A 21,718-nucleotide genomic window follows, 5' to 3' on the forward strand; every position below is an offset into this window, starting at 1 on the left:
GCCTTGCTCCGCAATCCCAGGCTGGAAAGCAGAAGAACAGATTCTTTCACAGCGTATTTCTTCCAAGCAATACAACATCAGGAAGAAGTTCTTACTTTGGCTTCCCTTTCTCTGCTCCTGCCCCTGCCTCTTCCATCCCTGGAGTGATGGAGTAGCTCACTTTGAACATGTCAAAGCAATGCTGGGTGAACCTTTCCCCACTTCTGTCTGAACACCACTGACACAGCGCGTGCTCACAGACAGCAGCTCTTAAGACAAAGCTAATGATGGATGACAAGTAAATGCCTTGAGGCACACATGGAAGAAAGAAAAAAAAAAGAATGAAAGAAAGAAAATGAAAAATAAAAAAAACACCACCACCAAAGCAAAACAACCCCCCAAACCCTGATAGTCTAACTAAAAGACTTTTAAAATAACTATCTTTAGATGCCTGCTACGGACTCTACCCCCTTCTCTTTCTTAGAGAGGAGAAAGGAAAAGAGTTTTCCACAAAACCTGTGGCCCATTTTTCTTTCCATCTGCGGTCTGGCATATTTCCCATCCCTCTCTATGAAAAGTTTGATCCCAGTCTCAAACCAGTGACATCAACTTGTGCAGCTGGCCCCTGTGCTGTCCTGGTGTGAAGCACAACCTCTTCTATTCCCACTTCCTACTTGCTGTGATTAACTAGATGGTTTAGAGAATAGGCTCAGTTCAAGGAGGCTTCAACATTGTCTCTATTACCTCCCAGAGCTTCCCATAAAAGCTCTCTTTCCCACTGATTCAGTTGGGTATAACAGAACATGAAGCAATAAATCTATACATAGGTGTTACCACAACAACTAATATCATGATCCTAGATACATGAACTTTCCAAAATAAAAACACCTTAAAAAAAAGACACCACAGTTTTGCAAAGTATTGGCATTCTATTATAAAGAAATTCAGACTGAAGCATACATCAACTCTCGTTAGTATGCAGAGCTCATGCAGCATGATATAAGTCCCAGTGGAAGTTAAAAGAATAATTACTGCTACTTCTCTAGTCGGATGACAAATTGGAACATTTTCTCTTTGAACTCTCAGAAGAGCATCATGTTGTAAACCTAAAATGCTACTTGATCTAACTTCAGCTATTATCAATAACTTCTTCAATTACACAAATGTTACATATTATATTGCCCTCAGAAGATACAGGAGAGAATATAAACCCATAATGTATGAAGAGTGACTTCAGTGTAACCCAGAGGAGACAGGTAACACTCATCACATCTCACACTAAGCCTAAGAGACAGATAAAGCACAAGAGAACTGCTCCAATGAGAGTCAGTCTATGCCATGCCTCACCTCTTATAGTCCAAAACTGATATAAATTTGGTAAATATTAATAATTTCCAGCTTCTGTTGTTGGCTAGATGAATCAACAAAGGGATAGATAAAACATTACCACTATGAGCAAAAAAAAAAGCATCATCTCAAATGCCCAGAGCAGTAGCCAGGTTTCTTTTTAATGTCTGGGAAGTTTAGCTAACAGCCTTGAAATGTTTTTAGAGAAAACTCATGTTCCTTTCAGTCCCAGGAAAGATTTTCCTCAAAGTCCACAGTCCAGGTGCAGTACTCAATCATGTTTATTTCTTCTAGTTGCTTCTCCACTACCTTACTTTTGGCTGATATTGACAATAGTAATGTAGAAACAAAACATGGAAGATCTATGAGGGTGACCAAATACTTAGATACTTCTTAGCATTTACAGAGCAAGAATAATGTTCAGGCTGTGTTGACTCCCATAGTGAACCTCCCAATGGTTACTCAGCTCAGGAAGTTGGAGCTGATACTTTGTGACTTCAAAGGCTGAAGTTCAGCCCTGTCACATAAGCGGGCTTCACTTCCCAGGTTTGCTGAAAACAGACCCTTCCTCAGACTGAGCAGTACACCACTGCAAAGTCCCTTTCCTTGGGTGTTTGCCATGTGGAGTAACTAACTCAAATTTTAATTCTCTAGTTTACATATCAGGATACATCCCCCTGGAGAACATGTATTATTGAAACTCAATACCACACAGACTGGTTATAGCTTGAAACTTATCATCCTAGCCTTGGGCTTCAGAGAAAAAGTTATTTGAGTTTTCCTGACTTAAAAATATACATTATGAGATTTCTAATATATTTTTTAATTAACTCCTCTTCTCCTTTCTGCTTTCACAGCTACATTAAATCATTCCAATTACAAGTTTTTCCGATATCAAGCCAAGACGAGGCAATTATGAAGTTTCAGAAATCATGCCTTCCTCTTGGTGTTGTAGCGCTGCTTTTGATTTGTGGACATCAAACAGTCTGTATGGAGGTACAGCCCCCCTTGCAAATGTCAAATGCTGTGTAGCCCATATGACATCGCTTCAATAAAGTGCTGTTCAACAGCAACTTCTGTTTATTTCCTTCCAGGCTGCTGTGATCCCACCTGCCTCGTTCCCCTTCTTAAAGCATATGAACATATCCAAGCGTACGTACACATGCTACCCCAAGCATATGTACATGTCCATCTCACAGGCCAGCCTCCACGTTCACACAACTGTGTCAGATTGCCCAGGCAGTTAGCCTGGCTGAAAATTAATTGCCTTTTACTGCTGGATCACATTTAGATGAGCTCTGTGAACTATACAAGCAGCATTGCCACTGCCATGGGAGTCCATCAGAGCCAGGGCTTGTATCACATTGTTTCCCTAAGCACTGCACACTCACCTTTTATGGACTCGAGGAACATGTGAACCGTGGATTCAAAACATTGTCCTAAAGGCTATGTTGCTATGATGTATAACACAGGCCCACCTATTCTTTCACACTAACCAAAGGATCTTTGAAAAATGATTGCTCAGACTGTCTAAGAAATCAGGATATTGTCAGCCTCAGACTGCTGGGGATGGAAGACGGGCATTACAACCAGTGCAACTTACACATTAGTAGTGAAGACGCCATAGATCAGATCTTGCTCAGGAAGGTAGAAGGTGCTTTGCAGTTCATTGTAATAGAAAGGGATTTCTCCAGCACGGGAGCAGTTCAGCCTGGCCTTCATGAAAGTTGTCCATGTGTCCTCCAGTAAAAATCTCCCTCCAATATCATTTTTGCACACCCTTGCCACACGAGAATAGACGGTTTTCCCGCAGTCGTGTTCCACCGCATTCTCGCGGAAGAAGAAGTAGGTGAACAAACCAATGTCATAGGCAGCAATAAAGTTAGGCTCTGCAAACAAATATTTGAAAAGATTTATACAGGTCAGAATTCAGTCTGTGCTCACTGACTTGTACAATGCATTCTGCCACCAGCTCCCTTCACACAGTCTTTCACAGCTGGGACCACAGGGAGCTTGTAGTCAGCAAAAGGTATTAAAAACTGTAGATGGGAATAATGATATATGGGGATACAGCTCTAGTTCCATTTTTCAGATCTTGGAAAGACCCCATTGTTTCCTCACTTTACTGGCAAAGCTGCTACTGATTTCAGTGATTGCATATGCACGACTACTCTCTCTGCCTACACTCGTTTTACAACATAAAGCCTTCCCACTGGGTTTCCTCACCTATTTGCTTCTGAAGTGCACCTTATGATGTGTTAAATATTCTGCGTGCATCCGCCCGATTCCCCAGACTGCTGCACTGAAACATTCAACCCACTATCCCAGTGCAATCACATCTGGCTTTTATCACAAACCCTTTCCAGTTTCTAGGCACAAAAGATTATCTTATGTCCATAAACCAAAACCATATCAGAGACTGACAGTATTGAAGCAAGCTCTCCTTATTTCTTTGTCTCCTAGAATTATTGTTATTGTTTCCACAAGAATTGAAAAGAACCTGGAATTGGTTTTGTAGTGAACATTTTAATTGAGTATTTAACAAAGCTTTAAAGTGTACGGTCTTTTATCCCAACAGTTTCTTTGACAAAAGGAAAAGACTGGCCAATGAATAATATTTGACTAAACAAAAAAAAAAACCCTCTCTGTTGGTTTTATAGGGTGTTTTTACAACGTTCCTTTGTGAATAATGCTCTAAGGAAAAAGAAAAAAGGGAAGTACAGATTTCCTTTAATACTGCAGCCCAAGAGTGAAAGCAGAATAGAGTCATGAGAGAGGGAGAGAAAGGCAGGCTGACACTGCTGCAACGCAGCTTTGGGAGGCAAAGGGGAGGGCACCACAAACCATCTCACACAGAATTTTCTCCTTCAAACAAACAATGAAACTTAGAGGGACCATTGTGATCACCCATCTGACCTTCAGTCTAACCAGAACCAGAGAACTTCAGTCTGTACTTACACCATAACAGGTGAATTACACCACAGCTTTCAAAAGACATCTGATCACACTGGGCAATATCACATCCAACACTTTCCTCAGTGACTTGTTCAAATAACTAAAGACTGCCAGAGCGGTCTTCTTTTTTCCATTTGACATTATTTGATTTCAGCTTCCAATCACAGGCTCTTGTCATGACTTGTCTGGTTAGATTGAACAACTTTATCCTGTCAGAAATCTCCTCTTGATGTAAGTACTTCCATACCATTAACAAAACACTTTTTATCTCCTTTTCAGAAAGATAAATAAATAGAGCTTCTTAAGCTTCTCACTATGAGATAGGCCTTTCAAGCTTCAAATCACTCCATGGCTCTTCCTTGAACCACCTGGAAGTTGTTGGTTTCTGGTTGAAAAGTAACCAGATCAGGATGAAATTATTCCAGTGTCACCACTGCTGCACAAGGTTGTAATTTCAAGCGTCATGTTAGTTTTTCCAGTCACAGACTAGAAACAGTTTCTGTTTATCTTTCCTTAAAATCCCTTGTTCCAGTGTGGCTTCCTTCTGAATTCTTCATTCATGCACAGACAAGCGGCACATATTTCTAATGACTGCATTTGGGTTATGCTGCTTCTTGAGTCCTAATTCACAGTCTTGCCTGATGGCATCCTTCTCTTAAAACTCTGAATCTCCATACTGACTTCTGTATGCCTGTGGAAGCCTAGTTCAGTCTCATTAAGCTCAAGGGATTTGCATAGGCCTATTGCCCGTGTCTTTGACTGAAAGGTCCCGAAATCCAATACAAATATTCCAAGTAGCTTGTCAACTTACCTGGGTCAAAGGAGAGAGGGGAAATATTGGGGTCTCCATTACTACAGTCTGTTCAGACAATATATGCTTTGCTCCGGTCAGAAGGTTTGTGCTCAGTGCAGGAATTACTGGTTGAAATCCTATAGCTTGCTTGAAGCAGGGTATTATCACACTGGGGTAACAGCTGCTTTTAATAACTGTAAATCCACAACAGCATGGGTTTGCATGGAATATAACATGCTGTTAAATTTCTCATTTTCAGCCTGATCTTGCACTGAAACCAATCACCTTCAGCTGAGTCAGTGGAAGTAGAGGGTGCTTAACACAGTGTAGAGCTGAGTCAACAATATGATGGATGCTTTAAGCTGGTTTTGATCTTCCAATCTTGGAATGATTTTCTTGTTAAAATGATGTACTTGGTCATCTCACAAGACAGAGACTGCTATACATATTAGGTAGACTGTAAGATCTACTTTCTATATTCTAAATCAACTTCTCTGAAATACTTCCAGACTATTTTTAAATGTCTTCTAAGCTGCATCAATTATTGCACCAGAAGCCCTCCCCCATTATAACTGGGTCTCAGTATGAAAACAGAATGTAAGATATACAAGTGTGTCAAGCTGACTTTAATACACCTCTTGCTCAGATATGACCCACATGACTTTACCATTGAGCCATTTGGAGTTGTATTGTGCTGTCCTAAGTGGGGGAACGTTTCCAAGGCTGCGGTAAATAGCAGGATCCCGTCCAGAGAAATCAATTACAGTTGCAGCATAGAGTTCTCCTCGTGATGTAATCACAGCTGTTGAGTTATGCCGAGGGTCATATGGGCACCGAGCCACTCCATTAATTCTGTCAATGACTTTGCTAAGATTTCCTACCTGTATTTAAAAGGAGACAAGAGAGAATTTAAAGAGTACCTGGCTTTCTTATTGATATAGAGAACTGAGTTCACCTATGAGTACCCATAAGCAAAACCTTGATATTTTAAAAAATAAACCAGTCAGCTGTGAGGATGTAATGTCAGTATTGACTGCTGGAGACTGATCTTTACATCCATCGTTTGCCAACTTGAAAAGACTCTAATGTCAGCAATGACTGTAAATTGATCTTGACATCCATCGTTTGCCCACGTAAGAAGTGGTGTCTGAGCCTCACTGATCCTATTGCTTTGTAAGTGGAGTCATTCCACAGCCAAGAAAGCCTGCAGGCCCCAACCAACTTGGTGTAATCAGCTGCTCCTGCTAGTAGTACTGGTTTCTAATCTTCCATAGGCACCTCCTGAATGAGTACTAGTATTAAAAAATGTAAATATTGTTCTCAATCTCCTCTGCCTCCCTCAAAATCACAGGGAGTTTTGCCATTTCTTTTAAGGAAACATTTTACCATTTGTAACTCTGCCCAGATTCAGTTTACCTATAACAAACTTTTGTTCCCCATTTGCAGACATATCCATGGCCCCAGGACAGCCCATGGAGGCCCCAAATAATGATGAATAATAAGAAAATAGTTTTAAAAAATATCAGATTTGCTCCCTTTGTAACATATTCTCTGCAGCCATGGTGCCCTGCCAAATGACTGGCCTTCCCTAAAGCATGTATCCAGCCCTCCCCATCACTGTAAAAGCAAAACAGACCTGTCGACTGGAACACACTGGTGAAAAGGCATTGGTACCACACGTGAAAACCTTCTTGCCATAAACAATCAGCACTCGGACATAGTTCTGGCACTCTTCCTGTAGGGACACAAGACAGAGACAAAGGATTTTTGAACTGAGACTGAGGGGTCGTTTATTACATTTAAACAAAAATTACCTGTATTGCAGCTGGAATATACCTTCCTTAGCTTTAACTCAGATCAAGTTTGTCACGTCAAGCAGGGCACTGCTGTGTGGAGCTGTTGGTCCAAGTGAACACACACAGTTTGCTGGTTATTTCTCTAACCATAGCCCTGCATAGTCCCTGGATAGGATGTTATCCATCAGGTTTACTCTATTAGCTACACAAGTGCCTCTTTCTGTGCTCTGCTTACACTGGAGGAGCAACCCTCCCTCTTTCCATGATGATACTTCTGATCTCTTTTTCCCCAGTAGTGCTGCAGCTTTGAAAACCTTACCCAGACACAAATCCCAATGAAGGACAGCAGGTCTGTCTATGCTATAATTTACAGCAGTGCCAGCAGGAAAACAGCAGGAACTTCTTTTTAACTGACCAGGCTGGTCAAGAGAATCTTGTGCTTAAACAGGCTGTTACTTCCTACCTCCCACACATATTGTACACCCAGGATTTTCCATGGGAAGAGTTCCTCTTTCAGGCCATGCCAGTGAGAAACAGCAAATCCCCTTTTCTCAGCTGCATGATCATTTACTGGTACAAACAAGCAGTTCCCCCCACATGCCAGTCCCCATAGGTGTGGGGCTTCTGCTGCCCCACAGTGGGATAGGATGGCAGTGATGTTAAAACAAGAGACAAGATATCCATCATTTATTGTTTATATTAAACCAACCCTGTCTAGTCTAAACTCTAATTGAGAACAGTAGCTAAAGGTAGGTAGTTAAGCATGAAGTAAAACAACAGTGTTAGACAATCAACCTATAAAATAGCCAAGAGAGTCCCATATAAAGAAGAGGAGGAACAGGCTGACCTGCAGCTACCTGTAACACTGGGTCCCTGACTACCTGAGACCACCTAAAATGACCACAATGACCTCTGAATATGGAAAGATCATGCTCAAGCAGGAGACTTACGTAAAGTGATTATTTGAGATGATTTGTATAGAATAGGGATCTAATAAATACGTAATGCTTTGACCTATATGATCAGAACCTTGATGCTTGCCTGTAACACACATGGTGCCTGCTCACTGGTGTTAAAGAGTTTGGTTCCTGACTTTTGGTGACATCAGGACATGGCTACAGCTGGCCTTTGCCAGAAAATCTCCTTCGTGTCATTGGAGAGAGCCAGAGTCTCTCTTTCTCCTCACAGCCTTGCATCCAGAAGCCTGTGGACTGCAGATCAGGCTAACTGAGCATCTCTGGGGAGTTAAGCAGTGGGGGAAGAAGTCACATCAGGCAGGGACTTTCTAACAGTATACACAGGGAAAAAGGAGATGCAAGACTAGCGTGCAGCTCCCACAGGCAGTACAAGAAGCTCAAGAGCTGCCTGCACCAAGGTTCATCCACACGGCCCCAGTGACAGATGTACAGCAAGCTGGGCACCAGCCTGCCTGCCCTGGGCTCTGGGGCCACCTTAGAAGAAACAATATGAGTAATGGCTAATGACTGACAGCCACAGGGCTCCCAGCGAAGAAAGTCTATTATTGTCTGTCGCAAATAGAAAAGGAAACTTGTTAAAAAATAACAACCTCTGCTGGGTAATCCTGGCTGCTCTTTTCCTCCCTCCAAGAGATCATAATTTGCCACTAAGCTGAGCCTATAGCTGCAGATAACGCTTCTCCTTCCCTAAGCGGCACTCTGTGAGTTTCCCTGTCTCACAGTGCTCCACACTTGATCATTTCCCTGAAGACTTAATTTGCAAGATTCAGCAGTGTAAAAACACTCCCTTATCATCTGGAAAGGAAGAGGCTTGCTTAGCTGGATTATGTGCTATTTTCTTTCATGTGCTGTATGGAAAGCAACTTGTTGACATTTTTGAAGGATAGCATTTAGTGGAAACCCACCAGTGCTACCCACATGCAAGTGATTACATGGGCATGATGTGAGACTTTCCAGCCTAGGAGCACTTGCCCATCCCAGGCAGAGGCTACAGAGTGTGACAGAACAGGTCCTGCCAGTCTTGAGTCTCAGCTGGCGTATCAGGGGCACATAAGGCCTGGAAATGGAAAATGAGAGCTTAAATTCATAGCTGGGTCTATTCACTACTTCTTACTTCTGAAGCAGATCAGTCATGGTGACTGTGCATCAGTCTATCAAATAGGACCTTGAGAAGCACTGTCCCACCTGGTGAGTGTTGAGAATAGAGGTCTCATTGCTTCCTTGAATAAGATGAAAGCCTCACCAGCCTCTCTGCCCCCTCCTGTCATTGTTACATGGTGCCGTGAGCCCTGCCCTAGAGTTGTCTGCATTTTATGACTGGGTTAAGTAATTTCTCTTTCTCTAGAGCACAGTTATTCAACCCCAAATAATGTTAGGATGACTATATATTTAACTGTAAAATACTATTTTTTTTTTGAGGGGATACTACTAAAAAAATGTATGGGCTCCTATCCTAACAAGGCTTTGTTTTCATAATCTGTCTGATCTGATATTTAACCCAGAAAGCAGCTCTGAACTCGAATTTCACACAATGAAAGAGTACCCATCTGCTCCCTTTCCACTTGCATTTTCTCTGCTTTGTAAGAGTCTGAGCATAGCTTCTGAACTAAACCACCCAGTATCTTTTTGTTGCTGGATCCTCTCCTGCCCACGTACTTCAAGATATTCCTGACTAAAATCCTGTCCTGCAGAAAGCTAAATTCCTGATTTGCAGAAGTCTCTTCTTTGCACTGTGTTACAGACTAATAAGCTTCTACTTCTACAAAAGTCTTCTCAGATGAGAAGATAGCATACAAAAAAAGCTCTTCTCTGCGAGGTCATGTGCTGGATGGTTTTCACAGGCAGTGATGCATCTGTTGCACACTTTCCTCCATGGTGCAGTAGCCTGGCTTGGTAAGGATGCTGGAAGCTGGTAAACATTGCATTATTTTAGTCTAATTAAGCATGGTTTCATTTGTACCAATTCAGTGAAAAGCAGAAGTTATTTACAGAAGCACAGAAGAAACCATACTGAGCAAATACATCTGCTGCTGTCTGAAGATGGACCAAAATATTTAACATGTGACTTCCAGCCCGTTCCCACCTGCAGCAGCAAAGAGCAAAAGAGCACAGTCAGTGTGGCTGAGGTGTTAGACTGGAAACATATGACAACCAATATTTTGGAGGGAACTGGCTGCACCCAGCCCACTAGTTATTTCATTGGCTGTAAGAGGCAGAAACAGGGATGTCTAGTGGATGTTTTCTACTCTGCTTAAACAACAATGCTACTAAGTGTGGGCCATTTTCAGCTGTAGTTGTTCTGAAACAGCTGCACATTATCTGGCATCTTTTCTCATCTGACTCAATTGAAACATGCAGGTGCTGGACTTGCCATGGTGACACACTGAGTCAGAGGAGATCCTGATGAATGGCAGCAACAAAGACCTAACTACCAGACCATACCTCTCTAACCTGCCTGGCCCTAAGAGGAGTACCGTGCTCATCTCATGTTTCCTATTGCTGCACCTACTCCCAGTCACTCAGTTCAAGAAAACCTTCAACAAAAGCAAAGAATAAACCAAACTGTTTAGATGCTGCAGCCTGCAGGATTTTTTCTTGACACTGTTGCTGAGATTTCCATCCAACCCTCTTTCTACCCTGTTCTCAAAATAACTAGCAAGTAACAGCTTCCTCTCTGTGTTCTTTAAACCAGCCTGAATTTGCTCCGAAAAGTCACTCGGCACGCTGCTCTTTGCAACAGTCCGTATGTGAGGCAATTGGTTAGTAAAATGATGTCACAACCCCCTTCAGAACAGGAGTCATGTAATGCAGTTTCTTCCATGTGGCTGGAAAACTCTAGGCATGCAGGAAGCAAAATTCAGATGGGCTTTAATACAGGCAAAAAAATCTGGCAAGCCTGAACCCAGCTCTGCTCAGACGAGACACTATTTGGATTCTGCTCTCACACTGTGGAGCAGACACTTAAATCTGTGTATGATGAGTCTGCAAATCTCATCACCAGAAAATATTATTGGGATCAAGAGATTAAGGATTTAAATAAAGGAAGAAGACTGGATATTTATACGGTTAATGAGAATAACCCAGTTATATTAGTTAGGATTATTATTAAATATATGTCAGAGCTGATAAAAACTTGTGGCTCACTGCCAGACCATTAAGCATATCTCTGTTTTTTCTATGAATTGCATGCTACCCACTCTGAGGTTCTCAATCCTTCCTCAAAATTACCCTTTTTTTGAGAGAAGGACTTAAGCTGAGCAGGTAGCACTATTCTCCAGTTAAATGACCTTTGTTTTCCCAGAAAGGAAGGCTATAGCACTTCTAATGCTCAGCCCTACAGGGCACAGGGTATCATCTCCACAGAAGGAGGGATTGGCCATTGGAATGGGCTCCCCAGGGAGGCAGTGGAGTCACCATCACTGGAAGTGTTTAGGAAGAGACTGGATGGGTGCTTGGTGCCGTGGTTTAGTTGATTAGATAGTGTTGGATGATAGGTTGGACTTGATGATCTCAAAGGTCTTTTCCAAGCAGGTCTGGTCTATTCTATTCTATTCTATTCTATTCTACTTCTTTGAAGCTCCTCAGTTTGAGCCTATCCTCATTTATTTATTTTCTTCCCCCCCCCCCAAATTTAGATTTAAATTTGTCTGCCTATGAATGTTGTAATGCCTGCCCTGTGCACAGGACCAGGCCTTTTTCTAGCCCACAGAGATGCCAGGCTGCTTTGAAAGCACATTTCAAGCCCAAGAACCAGGTGTGGTACCCTGATACTCCATTCGTGTGGTCAGATCAGCAAATGGGGGCCCTGAACTCTAGAAAGCTTCAGTTTGAGGTAGAAATTAAAGAGACATTTTCAGGACAGTGCAAATAAGACAGCTGTAAGTGCTTCTTGAGTTGTTTCTTCTGTCATCTCCGAACAGCAGAGTTCTGAAATAAGTCCCTAATCTCATTGTACAGATGTATTTTTCTTTGAAAACATAACCATGTATAGGCACTGCTTTAATTGGCCTCTTACTTTGAACAAATCACTCAACCCTATTGTCATAGATGTCTTTTTTTTTTTCTTTTGGTAGATAATGCTACTTCATCACATATTGATACATTTTAATCACAGATTAAACACACAGTTGCATGCTGTATGAGAAAAATACCTGTTTCAGATGGTCTGCTATCCTCAGTAAAGAAACACAAACTCCTGAGTACAACAAGGAGTTCAGAGAATCAGCCAGCAGAGCTCCACTGTAGACTTTCAACAACATTTTAGAGTGCAGAATACATTTAGTTTATCTGTTGCAGTTCACTTCAATTTGTTAAAAAAAATAATCCAGAGCTAGTATGTTCTCCAGCACTGTTATTAACACACTTTCAGATATCTGTATTTCTTTCTTTGGAGAAACAATTCTGTTAAACAGTTTAAGCCAATGTCCCGACTGAGCTCTCTCCTTTGAGTGTAAGAGACAGCAGAAAGAATTGCTAATGATTTTTCCAGACAAGTTTTGTTGAATGAACTTTAACTTCAAGGACTGATTCTACACTGATATCTTAGCAGAAGTACTAAGAATACAGGTTCAGATCTCTAGAAACAGTTACAAAGGGGTGGGGGATTCTCTGACCACCTCCCTGTTTACCTGCAGATTTATAGTGGTGCCTGTCCTACCTGGATGCCTGATTCGTGTCCAGAGAAGGGCAACAAAGTTGGTGAGGGGTTTGGAAAACAAGCCCTGCGAGGAGAGGCTGAGGGAGCTGGGATAGTTTAGCCTGGAGAAGAGGAGGCTCAGGGGAGACCTTATTGCTCTCTACAACTACCTGAAGGGAAGTTGTAGCCAGGAGGGGGTTGGTCTCTTCTCCCAGGCAATCAAAACCAGAACAAGAGGACACAATCTCAAACTGTGCCAGGGGAAGTTTAGGCTGGAGGTGAGGAGAAAGTTCTTCACAGAGAGAGTTGTTAGCTGTTGGAATGGGCTGCCCAGGGAGGTGGTGGAGTCACCATCCCTGGCGGTGTTCAGGAGGGGATTGGATGTAGCACTTGGTGCCATGGTTTAGTAGTCATGAGATCTTGGGTGACAGGTTGGACTTGATGATCTTTGAGGTCTCTTCCAACCTTATCAATTCTATGATTCTATGATTCTACTCATAAATGGCATGGTGATTCTCAGCTCCACTAGATAATTGCAAGGCACATCCTCTGTGTAACACAGAGCACCTTAAAGGCCTGAAAGAGCTGATTCTTCCATTAGCTCAGCAATTTCTGCACTAAATCCATTTAGCTAGGGTGAAGCCTTTGGCTAGGATTTCCCTGTAACAGTGAGTGAATCATGAGATCCCCAGCATCAGTACACCATACAATAAAAGGAAGAAACTCTACAGGCAATATGGCAGGGCAACCAGTAGCTGGATGCCTATCAGATATTTCTCTTTGGTTCTTTCTTCTTCCAGAAGTGTTATTAGTGTGTCACCTTTCTCCTGGCTACACAAAGCTTTTTGGATGGGATGTAAGTGCTGCCATTTTCACAAATGGTTCCCTTTCACGTTTTGAAATTATGGTGTGCTGCTACTGGAAAGTCAACAATTCTGCGCTTAGACAGGAGAAAATAACAAAGTGCTCACATTTAGAAAGTCACAACTTTTCATGTCAGGCGAAATTCCTTAGTGTGGTGGATGTGGACTGTTACGCAGAGGCAAAACCAATTACAAATTAGAAGCTCAGCAACTCCTAATGAAATCAAATATGCCTGTTCCCCTCCTGCTCTATTCATCACTCATTTTAACTACAGCCTCTGGGTGATTTCATGTGGAAGACAGAAAGAAAGGCAGCGTACCACTGATTTCGTTCTCTGCATTGTCTTTCAGCAATGTGATGTTTTCCAGGGGACAATTTTCAGGTGTTGATCGTGATACATTTTATAAATGCTGCAAAAATAACAACAATCACCCCTGGAAGATGGTGTGAATCTCCAGAAATGCGGCAACTAAAACATGTACAATTATTTGGAGAAACCTCAAGTTTTAGCTGATGTGTGGTTAGGCCACACCTCAAGTACTGTGTCCAGTTCTGGGCCCCTCAGTTTAGGAAGGATGTTGACTTGCTGGAACGAGTCCAGAGAAGGGCAACAAAGTTGGTGAGGGGCTTGGAACACAAGCCCTATGAGGAGAGACTGAGGGAGCTGGGGCTGCTTAGCCTGGAGAGGAGGAGACTCAGGGGTGACCTTATTGCTCTCTACAACTACCTGAAGGGGGGTTGTAAACAGGCAGAGGTTGGTCTCTTCTCCCAGGCAGCCAGCACCAGAACAAGAGGACACAGTCTCAGGCTGCACCAGGGGAAGTTCAGGCTGGAGGTCAGGAGGAAGTTTTACAGAGAGAGAGTGATTGCCCATTGGAATGGGCTGCCCGGGGAGGTGGTGGAGTCGCCGTCACTGGAGGTGTTCAGGAGGAGACTTGACAGGGTGCTTGGTTGCATGGGTTAGTTGATTAGGTGGTGTTGGATGCTAGGTTGGACGCGATGATCTTGAAGGTCTCTTCCAACCTGGTTTATTCTATTCTATTCTAACATAAATGAAATACATTTTTTCTGAGGCGTTTAATGCCACATGATATATTGCAGAGAGTTAATTTTAAAATCAGGTTCAAGAACCTCTACATTAATGGATTAAAATTTGATAAATTACTTAGCTGGAAAAAAAAAAAGTCCTCAGTGAAATAATTCATAAATCTGCTGTTGTAATAGGGCCCCAGATAGGGTGGTACTAGCTTACTATCAATATCTTTCTTACACATTTGTGGATAACCCAAAGATCACAAACACAGTAATTATCAGAGAGGCCTGTGTCTCACTGCATATATGTAGTGATATATGCTAGGATGGTTAATCAGCTGGACACAACAAACAAAATACATTTTTGTAATATATGCATTAAACAGTAAGGAACAAAAAGGGTTCCATGTATAGACTGGGAGATGACACCTCAAGACTACCAGCTGTGAAAAGGGCTTAGAGGTCACAGTGACCAGGTAATTCTGCATGACCTCCTACGGCAGAGAAGCTTGTCAAACTGCCATGCATATGAACAGAGGAGGGTGAATAAGAGGTGGAAGACGGTTTTAATCACACTCAGGCATTAGAGAGATTGACAAGGCAGTACAGTGAAAAACTGAGTGTGCAGAAAACAGACAAAATATATTCAAGGACAATAGAAAAAGTGTTTCAAGAAAGAGGTTTGGAGAACTCAGCTTTTTTTCATTAAGAGAAAGCCTAAGACTGGTTTGCCAAGAGCATTTAAGTGTCTTTGTTAAAAATAAATATTGGTAACTGAAGGGCTCTTTAATCTAGCAGAGAAGGGCAGAATGAGACCCAGTCACTCAAAACTGAAGCCAGATGCAATGAGGAAACAAAGTATATCTTAACTGAGAAGGTAACCTAACATTAGCAAAAGCCAGCAAAGCATACAGTCAGCCCATTTGCCTCAGGCCTTCAGTTCTAAACTTTTTGCCCCCCTCAAAAAGGTGCAGCAGCAAAACACAAGTTACTGAGCTCCATTTAGAAATCATAGTATCAGTCAGGGTTGGAAGGGACCACAAGGATCATCTAGTTCCAACCCCCCTGCCATGGGCAGGGACACCCCACACTACATCAGCCTGGCCAGAGCCTCGTCCAGCCTGGTCTTAAACACCCCCAGGGACGGGGCCTCGACCACCTCCCTGGACAACACATTCCAGGGTTTCACCACTCTCATGGGGAAGAACTTCCTCCTCACATCCAGCCTGAATCTCCCCACCTCCAGCTTCATTCCATTCCCCCTAGTCCTATCACTACCTGAGATCCTGAGAAGTCCCTCCCCAACCTTCTTGTAGGCCCCCTTCAGATACTGGAAGGCCACAACGAGGTCACCTCGGAGCCTTCTCTTCTGCAGACTGAACAGCCCCAACTCCTTCAGTCTGTCCCCATAGCAGAGGTGCTCCAGCCCTCTGATCATCCTTGTGGCCCTTTTCTGGACACCTTCCAGCATGTCCATATCCCTCTTGTAATAGGGGCTCCAGAACTGGATGCAGTACTCCAGGTGGGGTCTCACCAGGGCTGAGAGGGGGAGGATCACCTCCCTTGACCTGCTGGCCACACTTCTCCTGATGCAGCCCAGGATCTGATTGGCTTTCTGGGCTGCAAGTGCACACTGAGAGCTCATGTTGAGCTTCTTGTCCACCAGCACCCCTAAGTCTCTCTCCTCAGGGCTACTTTCCAGCCAGTCACTGCCCAGCCTGGATTTGTGCCTGGGATTGCCTCAGTACAAATACAGGCACAAATAATCAGGTGAAACTTGTGGCCAGAGCTACACAAGGTATCAGAAGAAATGGTACTTTCTAACCTTAAATCTGGGATCCAGATTTCTTGTCACCCTTTTTTTCTGGCAAATGTGGAGCCACCACTATACCATAATAATTATACCCCTGTGATACAAGCTTTGTAGCTTTTATTCTTGCACTTCTCCATTTTCCTTATGATAAAGCCCTATTCATTACAGGAAGAGATTTTCTAAGCAGCAAAAAGAATATGATCTATATATTCAACAGGTATAAGAATGAAGGGGGGAAGGCATCCTGATAGACTTGGTGGCTTTGAAAATCTCACCCTAAAATACATACATTTTTAAATGGGCAAGGAAAATGGACTAGTCGTATAACTTACACAAAGTACACTGTGAATTAATGCAAGAACCAAAGGTCCTCCTTATTACTAGCCTCTATCATCACATATCTAAGTGCCTGACAATCCATACCATATTTATCAAATCATCTGTGCTAGGTAGAACACTGCCATTAGTCAAGATTTGACAAAACAGAGCAGACAGAGCTCTGTATCTCGTACCGCCATTTCACAGCAGAATCAGAAATATTCACATCAGTGCTGCACTGACCCAGCCAAGGGTAGAGATGTTGGATCAGAGCTGGGCATCCTAGCTGAAGCAAAGCATTTAACCAGCTAGCTAGGCTAACATCAGTATTTTTGGAGTTGCCACTAAGTAATTTCTCTGCATTGTAACAAACAATGAGCATGTAGACTCATTTCAAGTGAGACACAGCCCTGGACACACAGGCTTGATTAGACAGACTTCTAAGTTTACTTAGCTACTGCAGAATCCTTCTGTCCTTGTTTGTAGCTTCATGTCTTCTCGTCTGACTTTTAGTCACCTGTGTTTGTCATTAATTGTATGTCAACAAGTGTCTGACAGTCTGCTTAATTATCCTTCCTCAGAAATTCACACCTGTGGCCACTGTGTCCACCAAACAATTTCAAGCTCTGGATCACAATCAGCACGAACTTGGCTGTTCAGAGCATCATCCTCATGGAAATTTTGGCAAACCTTTTTGTAATTTGAGGAGGTAGCTGCAGTGAAGACATTCAGACCATCACTTTCTTTTGGCATGAAACAAAATAAATTCAAAGTGTCCTAGAATTTGTTCAGTCAAGTGTATGGCTTTAACAAGGGGTTGAAAAAACAGTTCTGGGTTATATATTAAAATTATTCATGTACAATATGATACCATTTAAACCTCACAAACTTTACAATGGAAGAAAAAAAGGAGAACAATTTATTTGTGTGTTTTGAAGTACAAAGACTACAAATTCTGAAATTCCTCATGTCTTAGCTTTTGGAGTTTTTAAATTTTGTTCAATCTCTATTGGGTCCTTCCCATTGCTGGCCACGTTTGGTGTTCACCTAGCCCAATCTAGTTTGCCTCCCTGGTGTTTTCCTGCATAATGTAGAGCCTGTAGGAAACTCTAACAGAAGTTCTAGGATAGCCATAGTCCTGCTCTCCACAGCTATATGAAGCAGTTGTCTGCCCAGCAAAATTGCAACTAGCTTTTTTTGTGTATATAACAAATTAATACAGTAATCACATGGAGTTTATTATATGAAATTAACATGGTCAGTGGAAGATCATATAATCCTCTGTTTAAAGCACTGGAACTTGGCAGAATTCCACCATTTTGGACCAGCCACACAATTGCTCTCTGCTTGGCTGTCCATGTCTAAGCAAAGATATGCTTATCTTCGCTTAACCCTTTGCCCAACTCCTTTGGTTTAGAGTGAGTACTCTTTGCAGTGTAGTCCTAGGGAAAATGGGGCAGCCTCTCATTTGAGGCCTGAGGAATTTTCAATACTGTTCAACATCACATTTGAAAACTGAAAAGATTGCCTGCTTTTAGATGGGCTTTGCTTTAACTTCTCAGAATTGGGACAGAAAGCACCTGTGTTTTAGTTAGAAGTGCCTTCAAACTCCAGACTCCTAGGACAGTATGTGTTGGTTCAAACATTTCCTACATTAAACTGCAGCTTAGCAGATTGCAGCTGCCTCTGAAGGAGCTCTGTGATGTTCCACCTGCACAGACTGCAGTGTACTAGCAGATTCAGTTTTCACATTCAGGTGAATTATAACAAAGATGAACTCCAACAACAAAGTACTGTAGCTCACAATGCTGAATGCCAGCAGCTCACTGCTGAGTACCTAGACTAAGCCAACATGCCTGGCCTCAGAACTCACTAGGAGATGTTGCCCCTGGCTTGCCACCACTCTGCTTCTTGATGTGTCACAAATTGTGTCCTCTCCAGCAGTGAAATCACCTTTACATTTCACACAGAGCAAGACTAATAACTTGGACAGGGAACCTTTAAAATGGCTTGCTTGGTGGTGCTTATACACTTGAGGTGGTAGATCTAAACTGTGGCAAATTTATGAGCTCAAGCTGGTGTCAGATGCTCCCTGGGTGGATTTCACATGATGCAAATAAATTTACCCATAGCATTGTTGTAGCAAAGCAAAACTTACCTCTGTTTTCCCTTTACTTTGACAGGACCTCCTGGTGTCTTCATCTGAACCCCATGCTGTTGCCTGAGGAACCAAAATGCACAAGTTACATGACAATGCCACCAACCACCATATCTAGAGACTCCCAAAACAAGAAAGAGTCTCTCCAGCCAATTTACACATCCCCATTTAAAAGCAGCATTGTGGCAGTAAACATGTATCTTGCTCCCACTGTGCTCACAGTGCACACAAATGATAAATAGATGAGAAGTCCAGAAGCAAAAGCAACTGGAATGTTAAGAGAGAACAGACTTTAATTTACATGTAAATACAACTTCTGATTGTCATTCAACTGGAAGGTCCAAGACATAAGCCCCACACACAGATCCATCACCTTATTTTCAAAGAGGACAGTGCTGTATAAAGTGGGCAGCTTTCATCACCAAAAAGAAAACCTTGCTTATAGCAAAATCCAGTATTCTGCACAAATCTGCTGGTCCCCTTAAACTTACTCATGAGATTATTCCTCTCTAAGTAGCCATGAAGCAAAGTGACCTAGACTAAACACTAACTGGGAGCTGATAGATGAAACTTGGAGAGCCAGCAAGTGGGGAGAAAGGTTGGATGTTGATTTCTGAAGTCAGACAAGTGGGGTCAGATCCTGAGGTAGAGTTAAATGCATCAGAGCCAAGGGCACTACTGACTGAGGGCCGAGAGCAAGTAGGATCTCCAGTCGGCTCTGATGGGAGCTTTGCTTTGGAGGAAAGAGGCCCCTTCCTTAGCACAGAAAGTCAAGACCAGCAAAGCTGCATTAGAGAGAATTTTTGGATTAAAGACATTCAGCAACATACCCAACCACTCACTACCCTTCATAATTTTCCTCCCTTCAGCACTTTTTAAAAATAGTCCTAGCTACTTCAAGCAGGTATTGTTAGCTGGAGGTGAAAATACATATAAACATCCATACTATACATAATATATCATTTTGAGCACAAGAAAAATAGCCCTGTTAGACAGAGAAAGGCCAGGCTCCCAAAGTTCAGATACAGATCCAAAGCTCCCCTTAAAGAGCCAGGATTTCTCTTTTTCCCTCAGTCCATTTCCAACACAGGAAATGGCTTCGAAGTTCAAATCTGATCTGAACTCTTCTTGAACCTTCTCACTGCAGCCAATGTAGTTTTTTGAACTCTAGGCTTCCATAGAAATTGTTCCCTTGACATATGGTAAATCCTGTCTTTTTCAGGAGGAAGATGGGAGACCAGTAAGAAGAGGGGTCAATCAGGTCTGTGAAGCCAATCACTCAGAACCACAATACCACCAGGAATTGCATTTAGGCACCAAATTACTACCTCAATGGGAGAAAGAAGAAAGAAAAGGAAAGAAAGAAAAGGAAAGAAAGAAAAGGAAAGAAAGAAAAGGAAAGAAAGAAAAGGAAAGAAAGAAAAGGAAAGAAAGAAAAGGAAAGAAAGAAAAGGAAAGAAAGAAAAGGAAAGAAAGAAAAGGAAAGAAAGAAAAGGAAAGAAAGAAAAGGAAAGAAAGAAAAGGAAAGAAAGAAAAGGAAAGAAAGAAAAGGAAAGAAAGAAAAGGAAAGAAAGAAAAGGAAAGAAAGAAAAGGAAAGAAAGAAAAGGAAAGAAAGAAAAGGAAAGAAAGAAAAGGAAAGAAAGAAAAGGAAAGAAAGAAAAGGAAAGAAAGAAAAGGAAAGAAAGAAAAGGAAAGAAAGAAAAGGAAAGAAAGAAAAGGAAAGAAAGAAAAGGAAAGAAAGAAAAGGAAAGAAAGAAAAGGAAAGAAAGAAAAGGAAAGAAAGAAAAGGAAAGAAAGAAAAGGAAAGAAAGAAAAGGAAAGAAAGAAAAGGAAAGAAAGAAAAGGAAAGAAAGAAAAGGAAAGAAAGAAAAGGAAAGAAAGAAAAGGAAAGAAAGAAAAGGAAAGAAAGAAAAGGAAAGAAAGAAAAGGAAAGAAAGAAAAGGAAAGAAAGAAAAGGAAAGAAAGAAAAGGAAAGAAAGAAAAGGAAAGAAAGAAAAGGAAAGAAAGAAAAGGAAAGAAAGAAAAGGAAAGAAAGAAAAGGAAAGAAAGAAAAGGAAAGAAAGAAAAGGAAAGAAAGAAAAGGAAAGAAAGAAAAGGAAAGAAAGAAAAGGAAAGAAAGAAAAGGAAAGAAAGAAAAGGAAAGAAAGAAAAGGAAAGAAAGAAAAGGAAAGAAAGAAAAGGAAAGAAAGAAAAGGAAAGAAAGAAAAGGAAAGAAAGAAAAGGAAAGAAAGAAAAGGAAAGAAAGAAAAGGAAAGAAAGAAAAGGAAAGAAAGAAAAGGAAAGAAAGAAAAGGAAAGAAAGAAAAGGAAAGAAAGAAAAGGGTATATTCTTCATTAGCTCAGAGTTCAGTTCAGTTTGGCTTGAAGTAAAACGTTATGAACACAGGCAAAGACCTAGAGGGAGAAGGGAAGAACAAAAGATCTTTCCCTGAGAGTCACTTGGGAAAAATATCCCATGTACTGAAGTCCAATGCAGGCTGAAGGCCAAAAGCTTGTGTCTTAGAAGTGTTTGTGTGAGAGCTGGGATAAGTCCTTCCTGGAAAGGATCATTTAGCCATATCCCGAGAGGGGATATGTCACTGGATGAGAGAGATCACATCAATAAAACATCACAGGAGTGCAAGAAATTTTGACTAGTGACTCCCAGGAGCCCTCAACACCTGCAAAACAACTGCACAGCAGCATTTTGATCCCCAGTCCCAAACTGAGCCCATACTCATGTAACCACTGTATCCTTGCACCTTGGATGAATTTTTGAAAGCCTTCATACAGAGGCAGCTTACTAGATGGCTCTTCCCATTTCAAAAGTGGATAGAGACCACTCTCCATTACACAAACCAGTTCACCTTAACAGGACAAAATGCAAACAAAAATCCTTGGTTAATCCAGCAGTTGATGCTGCTTCTCTGCAAATGCTGTAGGTCTTCTGGAAGTGCAGCAATGCAATAGAGAAGAATTTGGCCTCCTGGGGGACACTTTGCTCTTCCTGCCAGACACCTGCACTGCAGAGTTTTGAGCATGTTGCAAACATAGCTCATGTCAGAGCACTG

At 41.9% G+C, this 21,718-nt stretch overlaps 1 protein-coding gene across 2 annotated transcripts in view; it reads right to left on the reverse strand.

Annotated features, from left to right (window-relative positions):
* Positions 1–21,718, reverse strand: part of SEMA5B (semaphorin 5B) — a 295,761-nt gene that overhangs the window by 69,949 nt on the left and 204,094 nt on the right. For both annotated transcript variants that reach the window (XM_068138997.1, XM_068138998.1), the window contains exons 6-9: positions 18,669–18,731; positions 6,711–6,809; positions 5,742–5,955; positions 2,930–3,215 (exon numbers count right to left, since the gene is read on the reverse strand). In XM_068138997.1, coding sequence (XP_067995098.1) covers positions 2,930–3,215; positions 5,742–5,955; positions 6,711–6,809; positions 18,669–18,731 — 662 coding nt within the window. The remainder of the gene's footprint in view (positions 1–2,929; positions 3,216–5,741; positions 5,956–6,710; positions 6,810–18,668; positions 18,732–21,718) is intronic.

The sequence above is a fragment of the Melanerpes formicivorus genome, unplaced genomic scaffold, assembly GCF_026170545.1.
Source record: "Melanerpes formicivorus ecotype bairdi unplaced genomic scaffold, bMelFor1.0.p_v2 SCAF_5, whole genome shotgun sequence".
Lineage (NCBI taxonomy): Eukaryota > Metazoa > Chordata > Aves > Piciformes > Picidae > Melanerpes > Melanerpes formicivorus.